General features: G+C 35.9%; 1 protein-coding gene across 1 annotated transcript in view; it reads left to right on the top strand.

The window, feature by feature from the left end:
- The window catches only part of PGGT1B (protein geranylgeranyltransferase type I subunit beta), a 56,256-nt gene that overhangs the window by 3,280 nt on the left and 32,586 nt on the right, over nt 1–20,390 (top strand). Inside the window, exons 2-3 of the mRNA XM_007192115.3 lie at nt 4,365–4,483; nt 16,956–17,023. Of these exons, the coding sequence (XP_007192177.1) occupies nt 4,365–4,483; nt 16,956–17,023 (187 nt within the window). The remainder of the gene's footprint in view (nt 1–4,364; nt 4,484–16,955; nt 17,024–20,390) is intronic.

The raw sequence follows: 20,390 nt of genomic DNA, 5'->3' as shown, positions 1-20,390 counted from the left end.
CTAGCTTCATAATAAGCATCCCAGGTAGTTCTGATGCACACTAAAGTTTGAGATGGTTTGCGTAATAGGAGAAACAAAAGTACAAACAGATTATTTAATACAACAGTGCTTCCCAGCTCTAATGTGCATATGAATCACCTGGGGATCTTGTTAAAATGCAGGTTCTCCTTGCGTAGGTCTGGGTGGGGTCTGAGATGCTGCAGCTGTGACAGGCTCCCAGGTGAGGCTGATGCTGCTGATCCCCGGGCCCACTTTGATTTTGTTTGCACCGTGATTGTGATATTCACAGGGCGTTCCGGAAGCACCTACGTAATCAACCTGAAGAGACACTCGCGGAAGAGTCTGAGGCTTCCTGGAAGAAGTAACCCTGGAGCTAAATATTAAAGAATGTGTTGAGTTTTTGTGTGGGTGGGTGGATTATAGGCAAAAGGACAATAAATAAAGACAATAAAGATAGATAAGTGAGTGTTGAGCAGGGAAACACCAGTCAGTTCTCTGATAGTGGTTCAGAATGTAAGGCAGGTGTGGTAGGAATTTAGTATGGAGAGGTAGACATAGGCTTTGTTTGCCATGTCAGGAACCTGGGAATTTGATATCATTTAAGTGACGGACAGTTGCCAAGCAGTGGATCTTCCTGGTTAAATATGCATTTTAGAGTGATCATTGGATTTGAGATTGGTTATTGTATCAACTGGGACAAAACCAGAACCAGGGGAACCAATTAGGAAGCTGTTGCAATAGTCCAGGAGTCAAGTGCTGGGACAGCAAAATTAGGGATAGAAAGGAGGGGATGAAGAAAGAAGGAGGAGTCCCAGAATTCTAGGGTTGGAACTAGCAACTGGTCTAGAGAACAAGAGGCAAAAGGAGCAGATTTAGAAAGGAAGAGGATGTTATCTGTAGTAGCGCTTAGAAACATCATTTAGTTTACCTGCAAATTGATCTATTGATGAAGCAACTTGATAGTGGCGGTGGGGGTGGTGGGCAGGGCAGTGGCTGGGATGTTACTTGTTCATCCAAGTAAGATAAACTTTTTATATGTACTGTTCAGAGGAGGAGAAGGGGCAGGAAGACATGGCTTAGTTCAGTTTTTCAGAGTTCAATTCTAGGGAAAAGAAGAAAGGAAGAAAACAAACAGATGCTCTCCAAAGAAGTAATAAAGTAAAAATCACTTCACTGGCCTGATTTTAGGTGCATGCATTGGCAAGATTACCCCTCTAGATGCCTGAACCAAGGCAGGTTGCCTAGCAGTCTCTACCCCCAAGCAGCAGTCAACTGGGCACCATAAAACCCTACATTATTTCTCCCAGAGGCCCGCAGCCCAGAATTCCTTTTTATTCCTTGTGACTTATTTCTCTCCCTCTCAGTGTTTTAGGACTACTTGAGAACTCTAGTGTGGTCAGAAAAGGAATACTTTATTATCCTTAGAGGAAGTCTGGATGTTTGCTCCAAACTGACTTCTTGGTTCTGTCTGCCAGCCACTGCTGGGTGCTTAACTTGATAAACAGGCTTTTCACTATAGCGTTGTTAATCCTATAAACCTTAGTCTAAACTGCTATGAGTTGAAAATGCTGGACTTTGAGAAGCTTTTAATAGTTAAGTATGCAGGACTTTAAAATAGTTTACCATCTGATGACTGATTTCTGGTGTTTGCATCCATACCGTGGAGCAAGTAAAACAAAAAAACAGATCATTCAGGTATCTCTTATATACAGATAACAGTATGACTTTAGAGGAGAGTTTCTAGACATCAGCGCTGTTGACATTTTGGACCAGACACTTCTTCGTTGACTGGGGCTGTCCTGTGCATCATAGTACATTTAGCAGCATCCCTGGCTTTTACCAACTAGATGCCAAATAGCACCCTTCCCTAGTGGTGAAAACCAAAATTGTCTTCAGAATGTCCGCTGGGGAACAGTATTGCCCTAGTGGAGAATCGCTGTGCTTCTAAAGCCTGGCTGCCCTTTAGAATCATCTGGGAAGCTCCCCATCCTCCACCCCGTCCCCACTTACCCAAACACCAGGTCCCAGACCCTACCTTCCATCTAGAATTTATGATACCTTTGTCGTGGATTAAGGCCTAGGCCTCTCCTGGTTTTGTTGGTGGTGTATTAAGTTGTTTGTTTTTAAGCTGATTCTAATTGCACCACATTTGAGAAACACCCCTTTGACTCAGAATTCCTTGAGTAGTTTTTATTGGTTATCTAGCATTGAAATCTCAAGTTACTTGAATTCTTTGGACTTCATTATCTTGAACTAGAAAATTAAAGAGATGGACTAGATAATTTCTGCTTTTAACTTAAGAAATAATACCTACTTATTTTTATAGCCCTTTGGATATGTTTTCTTACAATATTTTTTAGTAACAGGAAGATGATTGTTTTATCAACACCTCATGTTGTTCCTCACTTTTATCTCTCTTCCTTTTGCTTTTCTCTGTAATAATGATTTAATAAACTAAAGTATTAGATGCTTAATTTTACCAGACTGTCGTCATTCACTTTATAGATTACAGCCAAACTGAACCCTATGATAGCTCTCCAGGAGGGCTAGATGTAGTATCGCAGGTCTTTTATTTGTTAGGTAATTCAATAAATTATTTGAGTGCATATCATGCACAAGGCAGACCTTATCTCATGAAACATAATTAGCACCAAGAGCAGTGATTTTTCACATGTGGGTACGGTTAGGTAGAAATATTCCCCATGTCTAAAATATTTTGTTTTGGAGAAGAGCAGTTGGGGGGATGGTGGAAGTTGCCAACTAATGAAAAGGCCTATATAGTGTAAGTTAGTCCTGTCCCTTCAAATCAGGGAAATACCAATAATAATAGCTTCCACTTATTTAGTGCTTGCTTTTGAGCAGGTAAGCACAATAACTGTGTGAAGTTTAATGATTTACAGATAAGGAAGCTGACTTAGAAAAGACTTAGAAAAGGTTAGGTAACCTAACCAGATTACACATGGCTAGAAATTGACCAACCTAGGATTTGAGGCTAGCTCATTTTATTGCAGATTTGGGCTCTGAACTACTGCTTCCCACATAAAGGTGTTCCACTGCCCTTAATTTATTCCTGATCTTATCCAGATAAATCACCTCCCTAATTCAAGTGGATTTCAGTGATTTGTTAGAATTAAATTGAGATAATATATGAGAAATTTCCTAGCCCAGTGCCTAATACATAGTAATAATCTCTCGATTATGTGAGTTTCCTAAAATGTGTTGTTCTTGAGTGTACCAGTATCTCATTAGTTTTAGTTTTTGCCTTTAAGCTTTGGTTGGAATTAAATTGCTCTCTAATTTCTCCTCCTGTTATCTAATGGATGCCAGCCTTTTCAACCAGGGATCAGAGAGAGAATTATACCCTTTAAAAAAATGAGTGACTATTTTCTCATTTCTCCTAAAGTTGGTAATATCATTCTAGATGCAGAGGAGAGAAGTTAATTATATACAATGGTTGCCTTAGGGCATTAAGGCTTAATTTTCTCTTGGAATCTCTGTTTAGAAGGTTATAGAATGCATCAAGTGGCTCTGCTAGAAGATTTTAGACCAGATAATTTGAAGTATTAGTTTATCAGTATTAGTCATAGGAATTATTCGAATATGGAAACGAGATAACCATGCTCAATCAAACAACATTGTAGAATGTATCTCAACAGGAAAGGAATTATATGAAACAAACTCTTTAAATAAAAAGCAACCACTAAGGGGACTAGTTTTTATACGAAAGCACAAGGCTTAGATTTCTGATTTAGTGCACAATCTTGGAGGGGAAGGATATTGCTTTATAGTGTTCCATTTCATCAAAAATGTTCCTCTCTAGGAAAATGGAAATTGAAATGCATTTGCATTTTTTAAAGTGTTCCTTATTCCCCAAAATTCATTATAAGTTTTTTCCAAGGGGTCACATTATTCATAAACAAATTTGAATAATGATAGATTTATTCTAACATCCTTAAGAATTAAGCACCAGCTGCAAGCATAATTGCTCTTGGCAAATCAGTGAAAATCGAGATTTTTATATATTTTCCACCTTTTTGGCCTTATATATACTGATTAGGTGCAGGGAATTCTCTTTTTCAAATCTACTTTTAGCCTTCAGGTTGCTCATAAACTGGTTTCAGTGAATTCATGTATACTTCAGATGAGTAGGGTTGATTTCTTAACCCTTAAATGTCCCTTTATTAAAAATTAAAACAAAGGTTTCATTGATACTATTAAATTATAAGAATAAATTGGTTTTTTCGGCTTTTGCAAGTTGGGAATGTTGTTTAAATTATCGTAAAGTTGGAATGAGTTTATTTCTGAACCAGAAAGACTTCATAGGTTTGATAGTTAAGATGGAATTTTATATTTTTTTCATTTAGGTTGACTATTGCATTTTTTGCACTCTCCGGGCTGGATATGTTGGACTCCTTAGATGTGGTGAACAAGGATGATATAATCGAGTGGATTTACTCCCTGCAGGTCCTTCCCACAGAAGACAGTGAGTGAGTTTTTAGCATTTTGTTTTTAGTGTGACTAGTTGTACCTGGCATAACATGTGCTGCACTTGGACATCTTAGTATTTGTTCCTAAACTATTAACATATTTTATTCATCTGTGTTTTCCTCGTAACACTCCTTTCTGTTCAAACACAGTGCTGACCAAGTCCAGTCATTAATCTCTAGAGAGAACAATTTAGCGACGTCTAAGGTTGGATGGAGATTCACAGTTGTACACCATGCTGTGTTGCGTATTTCCACGCTCACGACTGCTTGTTGACTACTTGTATTCCATATTTATGTTTGATTAGTTCTGTAGCATTCACTCTATTTTTCATTCCCAACCATTCTTTTTGTCTCTTCAGTGAAAAACTCTTTGCTGTCAGAAAGTTTCATTCCAGTCTCTTGGCCATTTTCCCTCTAATGTTCCATTAGTATTTCTTTAATGGCTTCTTAGAGCTCTTATTTATACTTCAGTCATTTTTATGCTTCTTAAAACTTTATACATTTTGATCAATTAAATAAATTCTCAAAATTCATAAATTATTGATCAACTAAATACACACAAGTTTTATAAACTCTGTTGTTCACTCCATTAAGTGTAAAATACCTAATATCTATTTAACTTATAAATGTTGGAAATTCTAACATTGAATTGAATTAGAGCAAGCAGATAAACTCACAGAAAATCATGCAATTTTTGTCTGTGGTCACTACTTACCTTTCATTTAAGAGTCAGCATTTATAAATTAACTGTGTGGTTCATTGGTTGGAGTAATCATGTATAAATCTCACCCAGGTGAATTTTGGAGAAATAATAAGCTAAAGCTTTATTTAGAAATAAAGTGCTTTGATGTATTAGCAGATGCTGTTGGACATGGTTTGTGGCTTTCTACTTTAGTATTCTTGAAGTTTGTAGTATTTTTTAATACATAATTTAAAAAATCTGTGCCTGTTGATGAATCCTTGTTAAAAAATGATTAAGCATTTTTAGATCTATCAGAATTTTATTACATAAATATCTAATCACTTTTCACCAACTACATGAAGCATCATATATGATATATTGGTGAGTAGTTATAGATTCTAACATGTTGGTGAGCAGGATTTATTGAATGTTTTGCTAAGAGTACTCTGCTAAACCTGTGGAGAAGGGCTGTGATAAATTATAAGATATGGTTCTCATTCCCTGGGAGCTTGTGGCTGAGGTGAGGTCACAGTTCTAGTGACCTACAAAATGGGAATAATTTGTGTTTTCCTTTTTTAATCAGGATTTTTTTTTCACTAGTTTAAGTGAAAGTCTGGAATTTTTTAAAAAGTTAGACATTAGACAGATGTAAGGTAGTTTTGTTATAGATTATGTATAATTTTTGTTTGTTTACTAAAAATACATGTCCTAATCAAATTATACATTGTATTTTCTTAAATATATTTCACTAATACAGATACGAAATTATACACTGTGGTACATAGGAAAGCTATTGTATAAGTTTTTGTTAAAATATATATTATTTAAAAAAATTATTTATGATATTCATTTCCTTGGAATAAAATAGCTATTGTCTCTCTAGAAATGTAAGGACCATAGCATTTTAGTGAGAGACTCATGCTATAGGTTACAATTACCAGAACACTAGTCACTTATTCACTATGCTTCCTACTTTCTGTTTTTTCTTATATTTTTATCTACCTTTAAGGACTGTTTGCCGGCTCCAGCTAATTAATATCCATATTCTTTTTGAAGCCTTCTTACTTTTCTCATTATTTGATCTTTTGTTGTGAGAGCTTTGCTGTTATCTGGACTTTCATATTATCCCTAATAATTGTGTTTGCTACATACTCACTAGAACGGCCAAAATGGAAAATAACAAATGTTGATGAGAATGTTGCACAACTGTAACTACTATTTTACAACTGCTATTTAGCAATATTTACTACAACTGAACATATGTACAGTCTATGAACCAGCAGTTCTACTCCCTAGTAGGTATCCAACAGAAATGAAAAAATGTATTCACCAAAAGATATGTACTAGAATGTTGATAGCAGTATTTTTCACAGGACTCCAGAGTAGGAATATACAAACTACCCATCATTGGTATAATAGATAAATGATATATTATAATTCACACAATGGAATAGTATACAGTAATGGGAAAGAACAATTTAGACCTACATGCAGAAATTTGGATGAATGTCACAAACATGTTTTGAGATAAAGAAGTATATAGTGTATTATTCTATTAATACAAAGTGAAAATGTAGGTAAAACGAATCTGAGCTTTTGGGGAGTGACAAGAAGGAAGTAGGATGGGGCTTCTAGGCTGCTGGTCATGTGCTTTTTCTTGAGCTGAGTGCTAATTATACAGGTGAGTTTACTTTGCAGAAGTTCATTAAGCTGTTTATTATACTTTGATGAAAGTTAAAAATTTTTTTGAATTAGGGTGTACTCACCATCTCTTAAGATCCATCAGAATTCTCTTTCCCATTGTACTTTCAACTACATGGACTTCATTGGATTGAAGCCCATTGCTAATTTTTAAATTTTTTTAGTCATTGTTGCTTAACTGTTGCTTAAAATATTTTTGCTTACATCTGAATTGTAAACTTCTGGAGGGCAGTGAATGTGTCAGTCTTACATTTCTTTTCCCTTTTGGTGCCTAGAGCATTGTTGTGTTATCAACAGTTGTTGGACTGCTAAATTACCTACACCTTTTCCTACTTTTCTTCTTTCTGTATTTTCACGTTTAGCCTAGAGCGTCCTCTGGCTCCTCAAATATTTTCTCATTCATAAGGCATTTGCAGACTGAATAGAACATGCTTTCTGTAACTCTTAGCTCTGTATTTGTCCTACTTTGTGATATCACATAAAATCTTAGGGAATTTAAAAATCTTAAAAGTGTTAAACAAAACCCAGAGACCATAAAGGAAAAATATGGTAGATTTGACTAAATAAATATTTTTAAATGTTATGTAGGGAAAGATAAAGTTGGATAACTGACGGACTTGGAGGAAATTGTGCCAATATATATACCAGACAAAATATTAATATCCAAACTATAAGGAATTGTTAAAGATAAAAAAAAATGACACATTGCCATTTAGAAAATGACAGAATTTATGAATAGGTAGTTCGCAAAAGAAGTACAGATAGTCATTAAATACATGAAAAGAGGATTAATCGATACTAGAAATTAGGGAGATGCAATAGAAACAAGGATGTTAACATTATTTTTTATGTAACAAATCAATTTAGCAAAAAGTTTTTAAAAGTTGGTAAGAATGTGGGGAAAAGAGCACTTTAATATTCTTTTTTGTTTGTTTGTTTTTTAACATCTTTATTGGAGTATAATTGCTTTACAATGGTGTGTTAGTTTCTGCTTTATAACAAGTGAATCAGTTCTTTTGGTGGAAGTAAAAATTATTGCAGCCTTTGGAAGAGCATTTTAGCAGTGTAACTTTTTATCCTCACATATTCTCGTGTGTGTTGTAGTTAGTTAGATAATGGCCCCCAAAATATATGCCCATCCAGACCTCAGAATATGACCATATTTAGAATAAGGTATAATTAAGGTAAGGATCTCAAGATCAGTGTCCTTCCAAGAGAAAGGAGAGGGAGATTTGAGACACAGAGGGGAAGGCCATATGAAGACAGATGCAGAGATTAGAGCAATGGGTCCACATGGTAAGGAACATCAGGACTCCCCACAGCCACCAGAAACTAAGAGGGGGCATAAAATGGATTTTCCCTTAGAGCCTCCAGAAGGAACCAACCCTGCTAACAACTTGATTTTGGACTTCTGGGCTCCAGAACTATGAGAGAATAAATTTCTGTTGTTTAAAGCCACCAGATTTATGGTAAGTTGTTACTAACCTCAGGAAACTAATACATGTGCACAAAAATCTGTATAGAAGAATGTTTTGGCATTGTTTGTTACAGTAACAAATTAGAAACAAAATAAATATCCACCAAAAGTGAAACAGTTAAATAAACTATGGTCCAGTAAAGAGTACAGCCCAGTAGTAAAGTGACTGAGGTAGATCTATATATGTACCGACATGAAACTGTTCATCAAATATAGTTAAATGATAAATGCCAACGTGTACAGGGGTGTTTTGTTTTACTGATCTATTAACATCAATGTATAGGAAAAACTCTGAAAGCGTGTATAGACAGTCTTTGTGGAGGGGGAAGTAGATGAAAACAGAGGTACGGGATGGCAGGATAAGGTACTTTAGTTTTATTCTATATATCTGCATTGTTTGAATGCTTACAATAAATATGTTTTTGTATTAAAATTCAACATGAAAAACTTTAGCTTAACCGCTCTTCAAAACACAACAAAAATAAACAAAAACTAAACCCATTTATATGATTATACACAAATATCCATATTTTGCTAATGGCAGAAGCAATGCTGTACATTATTTAATATTTTGTAATTTTCAAAGGCATCATCAAATTTGTTCTTCCCCTAATCTGCCTTCCCCAGAAGTGGAGAAAAAAATGAGAGGCAGAGTGATTAAGAGACCTGCCCGAGGCCACACACAGATGGAAAGTAATAGAGTCAGACTGAAATCCCTGGCTTCTGACTCCAGGTCCCAGTGCTGCTTTACTGGTGGAGTATATAGGTCCCTAGTGGAGACTATCATGAATGGAACTTAAGTACATTGTGAATATTTAATCACAATTAACCCTGGCCTTCCACTTAATTCCAGGGTTGTAAAGACCCTGTGGTATCCTAGGAATAAGTGTGTGGTCAGACCATTGGAGAGTTGGGGGCCTTCTCATCAATATCGGGAAGTATTCAGGAAACACAAGGGATCAGGCTGGGAATTTTGTGTTACCCTCTCTGATCAGGGACACAACCAGAGAATTTTGGAACTAGAACCAAACAAGGAATATTATAGTCCATCATTTTACAAATGAGGATATTATCATATAGCTAGTTAATGCTAGGGGCAAAATTAGAATACAGTTTTCCGTTTCTAATTTTCAGTTTTTCTAATACTAGTCCCATGAATAGGTTCTCTGTTTATCATGTATGTTTTTCTGTAAGATATGGATATTTTTCATGAGAACTCTGAGGCTGTCTTATGGTGATAAAGGAAAATAAATTTGGTATCTCTTCCGTAACAGAGCTTATAAAACATTAGAATTAAGTGTTTGGAATTGTAGATAAGGTGGTTTAATATTAAAAGGTAAACTGTTTAATGATTTTAGTTTTTTAGTAGACTTTTCAGTCAGCTTGTGCCTTTTTTTTTTCCTAACAACATGCTGAAAATGTAAGTATAGTTTCATGTGGCTAAATTGAGCATGTTGCAGATTTTAGAAATTACAGAGCACCTGTTTGGGAAGCATTGTAGATCAAGAACTTTTTGCAAAGATGGTCTCACAGTGGTTGGTTGGTTGATGTCCCCAGTTGCCCCTAGTCACATGTCTGGTAGGCTATACTACAGGTCTTTTCACAGTCCACCTGCAATTCCAAATAATCAGTTTACCATTTGGTTGGATGAAACGCTATTAAATTTCTAATCTCTACGAGAGAAAATCTCCCAACTGCCTTCTGTTTAATTGCCCTGTTCTAAAACAAATCTGTGAAATTTAGAAAATAGATTTAAAAAAACACTTTTTAAATTATATAATATTTTATGTACCTTGTCTGGGTCTCTCTTGACATCCTGAAACAGTTTTGTAAGGTGTGTCCTTTTACTAGGAAACCTTGTGTTTCTTGAGACCTGTGAGGAATTACTTCTATAGCCATAAAATATAAACGTCCATTTTAACATTAAAAAATCACCACATTCCTCACTTGAATTCTCTTTGCTTAGTGCAAAAACCTAACATTCAAAATGAGAATTAGAAAGTTAAGAACATGACCAAAACAAGTTTTGAACTATATTTAAGCAGCATGACCACCATTAGTAATATGATATTTTAGCCCAAGAGTTGTCCTTTATTAGAAACACCTAAATATAATTTTTTAATGTATTTTTATTTTATCATTCACAATAAAAATTTTCTCCTAAAAGAGGGGAAACACATTTTCTTATGAAAAGCAAAATAACTCTGCTGATTAAAATAAATCTTTTTAAACTCATTAAAGTTTTACATTCCTCGGGTTTATAATCATTTTCTTTGCTTTTTAGAGAATATCTAAATGCATTGTCTTTGTGATGCTTGACATATAATTGGTGTTTATATGAGCTTAGTAGTAAAATCCTAGGTTGTAAATGAGATATGACCCAGTCATCAAGCAGGAGTCAGCCTTGTAGCTTAATAATTGTCTTTCATGTGCAAGCATGCAGATAAAAGGATTGTTTTCCTTATGGTTGATAGCTAAACATGTTATATTCTCTAATAACACATCCCTCTATGTGCTCACACATAAATGCACATATATGTATTATATCCATCTGCATATGCCCATTTTTGCTATTTTCTTTTTCTTTCCATCGACCCAGTTTCATTTTTTAAAGTAATCTGGGTTTGGACCGCCACAGCAACAGTCAGCTCTACCCACCACCAGAGCCTCCCATCAAGCCTCTTAGATAGCCTCAACCACCAGAGGGCAGACAACAGAAGCAAGAAAAACTACAATCCTGCAGCCTGTGGACCAAAAACCACAGTTACAGAAAGACAGAGAAGATGAAAAGGCAGAGGGCTATGTACCAGATGAAGGAACAAGAAAAAAACCCAGAAAAACAACTAAATGAAGTGGAGATAGGCAACCTTCCAGAAAAAGAATTCAGAATAATGATAGTGAAGATGATCCAGGACCTCGGAATAAGAATGGAGGCAAAGATTGAGAAGATGCAAGAAATGATTAACAAAGACCTAGAAGAATTAAAGAACAAACAAACAGAGATGACCAATACAATAACTGAAATGAAAACTACACTAGAAGGAATCAGTAGCAGAATAACTGAGGCAGAAGAACGGATAAGTGACCTGGAAGACAGAATGGTGGAATTCACTGCTGCGGAACAGACTAAAGAAAAAAGAATGAAAAGAAATGAAGACAGCCTAAGAGACCTCTGGGACAACATTAAACGCAACAACATTCGCATTATAGGGGTCCCAGAAGGAGAAGAGAGAGAGAAAGGACCAGAGAAAATATTTGAAGAGATTATAGTCGAAAACTTCCCTAACATGGGAAAGGAAATAGCCACCCAAGTCCAGGAAGCGCAGAGAGTCCCATACAGAATAAACCCAAGGAGAAACACGCCGAGACACATAGTAATCAAAGTGGCAAAAATTAAAGACAAAGAAAAATTACTGAAAGCAGCAAGGGAAAAACGACAAATAACATACAAGGGAACTCCCATAAGGTTAACAGCTGATTTCTCAGCAGAAACTCTGCAAGCCAGAAGGGAGTGGCATGAAATACTTAAAGTGATGAAAGGGAAGAACCTACAACCAAGATTACTCTACCCAGCAAGGATCTCATTTAGATTTGATGGAGAAATCAAAAGCTTTACAGACAAGCAAAAGCTAAGAGAATTCACCACCACCAAACCAGCTCTACAGCAAATGCTAAAGGAACTTCTCTAAGTGGGAAACACAAGAGAAGAAAAGGACCTACAAAAACAAACCCAAAACAATTAAAGTAATCTGGGTTTTTTTGATACATAGCTATCTAGACTGCTTCCATAAAACAAGGAAACTAGTTTGACTTTATGGATGCATTCACCAAATCAGTGGTTCTCAATTCTGACTGTGTATCAGACAGGGATTATTTTTCTTTCTTATATATGATTGTTCAGGCCCTACTGTGAGAGTTTTGATGTGGGCCGAGGTTAGGACCCAAGAGCATCTATATTTTTTCAAACTGTACTTGATTCTGTTGGTCAGCCAGATCACACTTTGTTCGCTTCGTTACTACTGAATAGGAACACGAGATGGTGCTATCTAAAAACCTCCAAAGAGGTTTAAACTGTATCCTGAATATGCATGCAGTTGTAAATTTGGAATAAATTGCATGTTTATACTTTAATAGTTATCATGAACAGGTAAGCTTACTAGAATTATAAAAGAACGCACAATAGCAGACAAATCTTGACAGGAACCAGAAAGAATGGCCTAATGAATTTTTTAAGATGATGATATGTACTCCATTTTGAAAATGGAAGAAAAGGTATTTTTATTTTAAAGAAACTTTCCTTGATAAATTATAACAGAAGCTGTTAATTTCCTCCTATTTCACTTTTGATAACATCTAATTAGCTGATGTTAAATGGTTACTATTTATTGAGCCTTAGTCACTGTGCTGAACACCATCTAAACATGCCCTTGAACCTTTAGAAGAACCCTGCTAAATATTGATTGTAGTGTATTACTGTTCCTAGTTCAAAAATGGAGGGAACCAGCTCAGAGAGGTTGTTACTTGCCTATAGAACACAGTGCTAGCAAGAATAGGATATTGAGTTTGATTCCAAGTGTCCATGCCACAGCTCCTAACCTTATGTGGTATTTTTGAGCATCAATATTTCTGCTACTTTTCAGAAAAGTTAATAATTTAAGTAACATAAAAACATAGAAATGAGCAAATAGAAATGCCATTCATTTATTTCTAAGGAAATAATTTCATTGAGAAACAGATATTTATTAAGCCCCTACTATATGTCAGCCTCTGTAAGGCTGACAGAGGCTAACTGAGTTACTTAGTTAGCCTAACTAACTTAGTGGGGGCTCCAGAAAGGCTTCCTAAGGGAAGTATAAACTCAGACCTGAAACATGGAATCAGAGCTTTCTTCCATCAAAAGTAGAAATAGGATTTTATTTTTATAGAAAACTATCAGCAAATCAGTAGCTTGAAAGGATAATTTTTAAAAAGGCAGTCTGAAGGAAATAAAACTGATTGCAAAAATTTAAGTCATAATAGGAAAACATTTTAGGCATCAGATCAAATATAGGGCCTAGGAAAATATACCTTTTGACACTACCCCTCACCCAATTAAAGGTGGATTAAAACAAGTGACGCTAAAAGGATAAAGGCACCCATGGCTTGGTAAGGAAGGGATAATTTAATTTTAGATTTTAAAAGTACAGTGTTACATCCAATTTGGAGTATGGAAGGAGTATTAGGCAGAATTCTAAAGATGTTGCCCCCTCTCCCACCAAAATTCCTGTTCCCTGGTTATTTAATCAAACACTGAGTTCTACTCTACAGATTTTGCAGGTGAAGTTAAGGTTACTAATTAGCTGACCTTAAAATGTGGAGATTGTCAATGAGTGTTATACATACAGGCACAGTATAATCACATAAGCCCTTAGTAGAGAAGAAGGCAGAAGAGTCAGTCAGAGAAATGCAGATGAAAGAGGGCAAAAGAGAGATGCTGCAGAAGGGGCCGCCAGAGAGAGTCTAAGCATGAGACGGATTTGAGCACCATTGCTGATTCTGAGATACAGGGGCCCAGATGCAAGAAATGGCAAGAGTGCCCTTTAGGAGCTAAGGGGGTTCCCCAGCTGACAGCTAGCAAAGGAATGGAGACCTTAGTCTTAAAACCGTAAGGAACTTGATTCTGCCAAATAACTTGAATGAACTTGGAGGCAGATTGTTCCCCAGAGTCTCTAATAAGGAATGTAGCCCTACCAACACTTTGATTTTTAGCCTGGCGAGACCTGCCTTGGACTTCTGACCTTATAGAACTGTGAGATGATAAATGGATGTTGTTTTAAGTCGCTAAGTTTGTGGTAATTTGTGATGACAACAATGACTAATAAAGAGAACAAAATTCACCTTTATTCATATCCTCCCACACAGTATTATTTTATTTATTCTCTTCCAGGCTTTGATGATAAGCCCACTTTGCCTAATTATAAACATAATACACATATATTTTTGTATCCTGCTTTTTCTCTCTTTTTTTTAAAATTAATTAATTTATTTATTTTTGACTGTGTTGGGTCTTCGTTTCTGTGCGAGGGCTTTCTCCAGTTGCAGCAAGCGGGGGCCACTCTTCATCGTGGTGCGCGGGCCTCTCACTGTCGCGGCCTCTCTTGCTGCGGAGCACAGGCTCCAGACACGCAGGCTCAGTAGTTGTGGCTCACGGGCCCAGTTGCTCCGCGGCATGTGGGATCCTCCCAGACCAGGACTCGAACCCGTGTCCCCTGCATTAGCAGGCAGATTCTCAACCACTGTGCCACCAGGGAAGCCCCCCTGCTTTTTCTCTTAACTTGAGCATATATATTTCTCCATGTTACTATGTAGTTTTCCCTAATCATTACTTTTAATAGCAGTATTATGTTCCTTTGAGTATAGTATGTTATATTTAACCTGTTGGATTTTTGTGTCACTTCAAAATTTTTACCATCATAATACTATAGTGAGTGTTTCTGTGCATATGACCATCTCATATTTGAAGTTACTGGAGTGGATTATCAGGTGCATCATTACCAGTCAGAAGGTATGAGCCTTTTTATAACTCATTACATATTGGCAAGTCTTAAATGGCTTACCAATTTAAAATTCTTAAGCAAAGATAAGAGAACCATGTTCATCAAAATCGTTATCACCATTAGATAGCATTCTTTTTTAAATAATTTTTTTCGTTAATGGGGGAAGATGCTTAGTGGAGAGTTTTAAATTTAGGGATAGTTTCCTAAATTACTCAAAGAATTAATGTATAAGCTACTATTCTAAGTATTTCAGGGGGTATAAAGCTGAATAGTTTATAGTACCTGAAAACCAGTTATTATGATTAGTCATGTACCAGTCATAAGAGATATGAAGCTAGTTCCTCACCTTGGAACCTGTTTTTAAGTCAACTTGATTTTTTTATTAGCGATGCATGTACAGTCTGTTCGTACTACATTCCTACCTTCTATTTTTATGCTGATTTTATAATAGTTCTCAAAACCATAATTATTTTCTTATTGTGGGTATGACCATTTTTTTCATTTATATTTTTTAGTTTCTGTATTTTCCAGCTTTTTGGAGATATTATTGACATATATATAAATTTAAGGTGTACAGCATGATTATTTGATACACGTATATACTGTGAAATGATTACCACAATAAGGTTAGTTAACACCTCCATTCCCTTCACATAATTGCCTTTTTGTGTGTGTGGTGATAAAATTTAAGGTCTACTATTTAAGGTCTTAACTTCCAAGTATACAATACTGTATTGTTAACTATAACCACCATGCTGTACATAACATTAAATCCCCAGAACTTATTCATCTTATAGTTAAAAGTTTGTACCCTTTGGCCAACATCTCCACTGCTAGTCCTGACAACTACTATTCTACTCTCTATTTCTATGAGTTCAGCTTTTTTAGATTACACATGTAAGTAAGAACATACACTATATGTCTTTCTGTGTCTGGTTTATTTCACTTAGCATAATGCCCTCAAGGCTCATCCATGTTGTTGTAAAAGGCAGGATTTCCGTCTTTTTGATGGCTGAATAATATTCCCGTGTGTGTGTGTCTGTTTGTGTCTGTATGTGTAACATATATGACATCTTATCTGTATATAGCTCACATTTTCTCTACCCGTTCATCCATCGTTGGATACTTAGGTTGTTTCCACGTCTTGGCTGTTGTGAATCATGCTGCAATGAACGTGGGAGTACAGATATCTCTTTGAGATAATGATGTCATTTTTGGGGGGATATATATACCCAGAAGTGAAATTGCTGGATCATGGTGGTTCTATTTTTAATATTTTGAGGAACCTCCATACTGTTTTCCATAGTGACTGCAACGATTTACATTCCCAGCAGTAGTCACAAGAGTTCCCTTTTCATGGATGTAGATATTTTCTTTGTTAAGTTCCCAGTTATATTCCATTGACATCTTGAAAAATGAAAAATTTTAGGTAAGAAAAATATCAGTGTGAGTAAACATACTTTGAATAACTAGAGACTAAGTGCTAACTTACAGTGTTCTTTTGTACTTCAAAGCAAAGTATTGGACTTAGAATGAAGGTCTGTCTAATACAAAAATACAAAGTACATATATTTTCTGTGACTGTAGAGCAGTTTATACCTTTACCTTGCTCCCCTATAAAGAAGCCATGAGATAAGTAAAAAGGCACTGGATGGGACATTAGGTGTCTAGATCCTTTTATGTTGCTAACCAGCTATTACCTTGAGCATGTCACTTAACATCTGGGCTTCTGCTTTCTGTTCTGTAGCATGAGGGATTGAATATGTTGATCACATGAAAATGGTCATTTAGGAAAAGTATGAAAGCATTTTGTACTCAGTGAGTTAGGCTTAAATTAAAGGTACCTGGTAGGAGGTCATTGTTTTGGTTTGGACTGGTTTGGAAATTAAATGAAGAAATTCCCATAAAGCTCCTAGAGCAGACATTCAGTGTTGGCTAGCATGAAAATGGAGACAGTGACAAAACTTTGGTACTAAAATACTCTGTTTCTGAGAGACTGTATAACTGAACTGCTTTAGAATCTGTACAAAAATAAGGTACACTTTAAATAAGTACATATTTTTATTTTCCAGGATCAAATCTAAATCGCTGTGGTTTCCGAGGCTCTTCATACCTGGGTCTTCCATTCAATCCATCAAAGGTTAGTTCTCTTTGCATTAGGAGGAAGGAGGAGAGGGAGCGGAGAGATTTTAGTAAGAAAGAAAACTAAGAAAGTAACAGAAAGAACCAGGCCTCCAAGTTTCAGTGTAGCTAAATACTGTCTAATAAACTGTGTGTTATGAACTGGAACTTTTTAAGGGAAAGCTATACCCACCTTACTTCCTGGAAGAATGCACAGTATATAAATGAACAGAAATTCCTGTTGTTAAAAAATTATGTCTTTCTTACTGTCGTTGTGTGTGTGTGTGTGTGTGTGTGTGTGTAAAAAGTATTGGTGATTTATTGGAGAAAATAAAGCACTCAAGAACATGATACTTGTTCTCTAAGAAACCAATGAACCATGTGTTATAGAAGGACTTTATATTTGGTTCACATTTCTTAGGAATGAAAGAGAAAGCTCTTGCTAAGCAGTGATTGGAGACCCAAGTAGTGATGAATTATGATGACCTTCCGGACGGTAGGCAGACTGTCTTCAGGGTTATAGGAAGAGGCTTTGGTACCAGCACATGCAGGTATAGAAAGCAGTGAATCCTAACATATGAGAAGCTTTTTTTCTTCTTCAAAGAAGCAGACCCCAAACAAACTTTTGTAAGTGTTTCATCTGTGTATAAAATATTTTTCTGCAATAGAAGCCAGAGAAGAACTTCATCATTTTGTGGAAAGAGACCTCACAAAATAGAAACTTTTTCCTTGATGGGGGTCAGTCTGCTTATATAACGGTTACAAGCCAATAGCTGGCTACACTGAGTACATCAAGATTTATATCCCTTTACAAGCTGAAGGTAAATGACACGTTGCCAATTTTTCCACACTCTGCTTCAAAATTTTGGAATAAATAGCAGTGATTTTGGAAAGGTGACATGATTTGATAGAGGCACTACTTCAACTATCTTCCTCTGCCTTAAGCTGTAGACCAGAATGCCTGTGTCAAAGTCATATGACTTTGCTAAGGTGTCTCCAATCATGTATGCCAATTGCTTTTAACAGAGAATCTAGAAACTAAGGATCCATAAAAATTGTCCTTTTTCCCCATACATATAATACTTTCCAACTTAAGCCAGTCCTGAATAGAGGTAGCTCTCCATTTAGTCATAATGGACAGGATATCTAAAAGTCATGACACTGATAATAATGACCATTATACAGCACCATACCCTATACAGATGTATACTTAACACTTGCTGGGGTAAAACAGTTCTTTGATAACATTACTTTTAAGAGACAGCCCCCTTACTCCCCTTACCCCCTCCCAAGGCATTTTCGAAACAACAAGGATAAAATGTAAGAAGAAACCATTTTTTGCCTTTGATTCACAGTGTCTCCTGAAACCCATTTTGGGCCCTTAATTCATCGAGACCCTGGCATTTTCTGGGGAAGCTAGGTCCCACTCCATTCTGTGTTGCATTAATCTGAATCTTGAGTGGTAGAGGGAGCTAGAGACTCTAGGTGGAATCATATAGGGCCACAAGGAGTTGTCAGTTAGGGTGGTGGCTGAGAATCCAGGAGACAGATGAAGCCAAGAGAATCTGAGGAGGCACATATGATTTTCCAATACAGTATATAAATAGTATCATTGCTTTTTCTTCTGAAACCACCTATGGGCCATTCACTTACCTGAAAAATGTCCAGGACCTTTAGTGGCCATAGAACACTTTTTGAGAAACACTAATGGATCTTCTCAACCCCCTTTTCTCACTGTTTTCCTTCAACAAATCCCATATTCTCTATTAAATTATGTACTGTCCTTAACACATACTACATAGCCTGGAACCTGCCTTCTCTGCTTTCCTTTTACTTTTTCTTCTACCTGTAAAGCCTCCTCTTCATCTGTACCTAACCAAGCTCCTCTTCTGCTGCAGAAAAAAATCCTTTATCCATGTATTATTGTATCTCCATCATGACACATACAGTATTCTACTTTGTACTGTACTTAATTCAAGTAGCCCTCTTCTCCCTTCAAGGTTAAGGTCCACATTTGATTTCTGTTCGGATTCCCCACAGTGCTTTTAACATAGCAGATATTTAGTTTGAGTACCAAAAAATGAAATGTTACAGGATTTCTAAGAAGGTGATTATAAATGTGGAATAGGATATCCAGGAGTATTAAAGCTTGAGTTCTAAGGAGGAGCTCAGAATGAAAGAAATACCACAGTGAAAATTTGCTTGTCATATTTGTGAGACCATATAAGGAATTGTATATGTAAGGCTGGATAGGTGGGGTGAGTTCAGATTATAGAGGATATTGAACACCTTTGCAAACTTACTCTGTGAAGAACTACAGAAGGTCAGTGAGCAGCAAAGTATTCTGATTAAGTCACTAGTGGTTTCAAGACCCTTGAGTCGTGACTCCAAAGAAGTAGTGGCCCTTTTGATATTTGCCTTGCACTTGCATCATCATCAGTAAGATGACTAGCATCTGTATAGACAGTAATTTTATTTAATCCTCACAGTAACCCTGTGAAATAGGTACTAATATCTCCATTTTCCAGAATGAGAAAATGCAGCAGTGAGTAGTGGAGCCAGGATTTGATGCCTCACAGTAGTGTAGAAGTTAACATTTATTGTAGAAAGCAGAGGAGTCTATTTTAACCTTCTAGTGTTATAGGCAGTTATTCTAGTATTTGCAGCAGTTATTGATGAGCCCAAACTAAAACAGAAGGAAATCCTGTGAGAAAGATGAATTTAAAATGCACTCTTATTCTATCAAAATTAAAACTTTCTTAAACTGAGAAATAGTACAATGTGAAGTTTTACATTTTTTAAGTGAAATCATCTTTTTAAAATAACCGAACAGGATTGGCTGACTATTTGAAAATAATTATAAACCTTTAAATGCTTTGTGTATTGCAGAATGTAAAGTTACTTGGTTTTACATTTTTACTTTTACTTTAATAAGTTTTTAAATTAATTTTACCTGTGCCAGTGCCAACTAGAGTCTACAGGATTTCCTACAAGGAGTCACATATTTTATAAACCTTAAGAGATCTTTGATAACTGTTGATAGTTTTGTTGAAACAGTCAAATCAGTGAAACTAATCCAATAAATATTCTGGTTATATGAGTTTCCTAGTTTGACTCCCCAGCTCTGCCTGGGCAATTACTAGTCTAACAGTCTTCACAAAAGACTTTTTGCAATCAATACTCATTTGGTAATTTAAACTTTAAAAGTTAGATTGTTTTATTTCTAGAGAATTTTTCAATATTAGTATCTTGAGCTCTTCTTTGCATTTTTTTGTCATTTGTTATTCTAAGTGTTAATATTATTAGAGACTCAAATAATTAAACCATATGAGAATAGAATAATGTTTTTCAGCTGTATTGTTTTGTAGGATTTTTAAATGGTGATC

This window comes from Balaenoptera acutorostrata, chromosome 2 (genome assembly GCF_949987535.1).
Source record: "Balaenoptera acutorostrata chromosome 2, mBalAcu1.1, whole genome shotgun sequence".
Taxonomy (NCBI): domain Eukaryota; kingdom Metazoa; phylum Chordata; class Mammalia; order Artiodactyla; family Balaenopteridae; genus Balaenoptera; species Balaenoptera acutorostrata.
The sequence above is the reverse complement of the archived record's forward strand: the minus strand, read 5'-3'. Positions and strand labels throughout refer to the sequence as shown.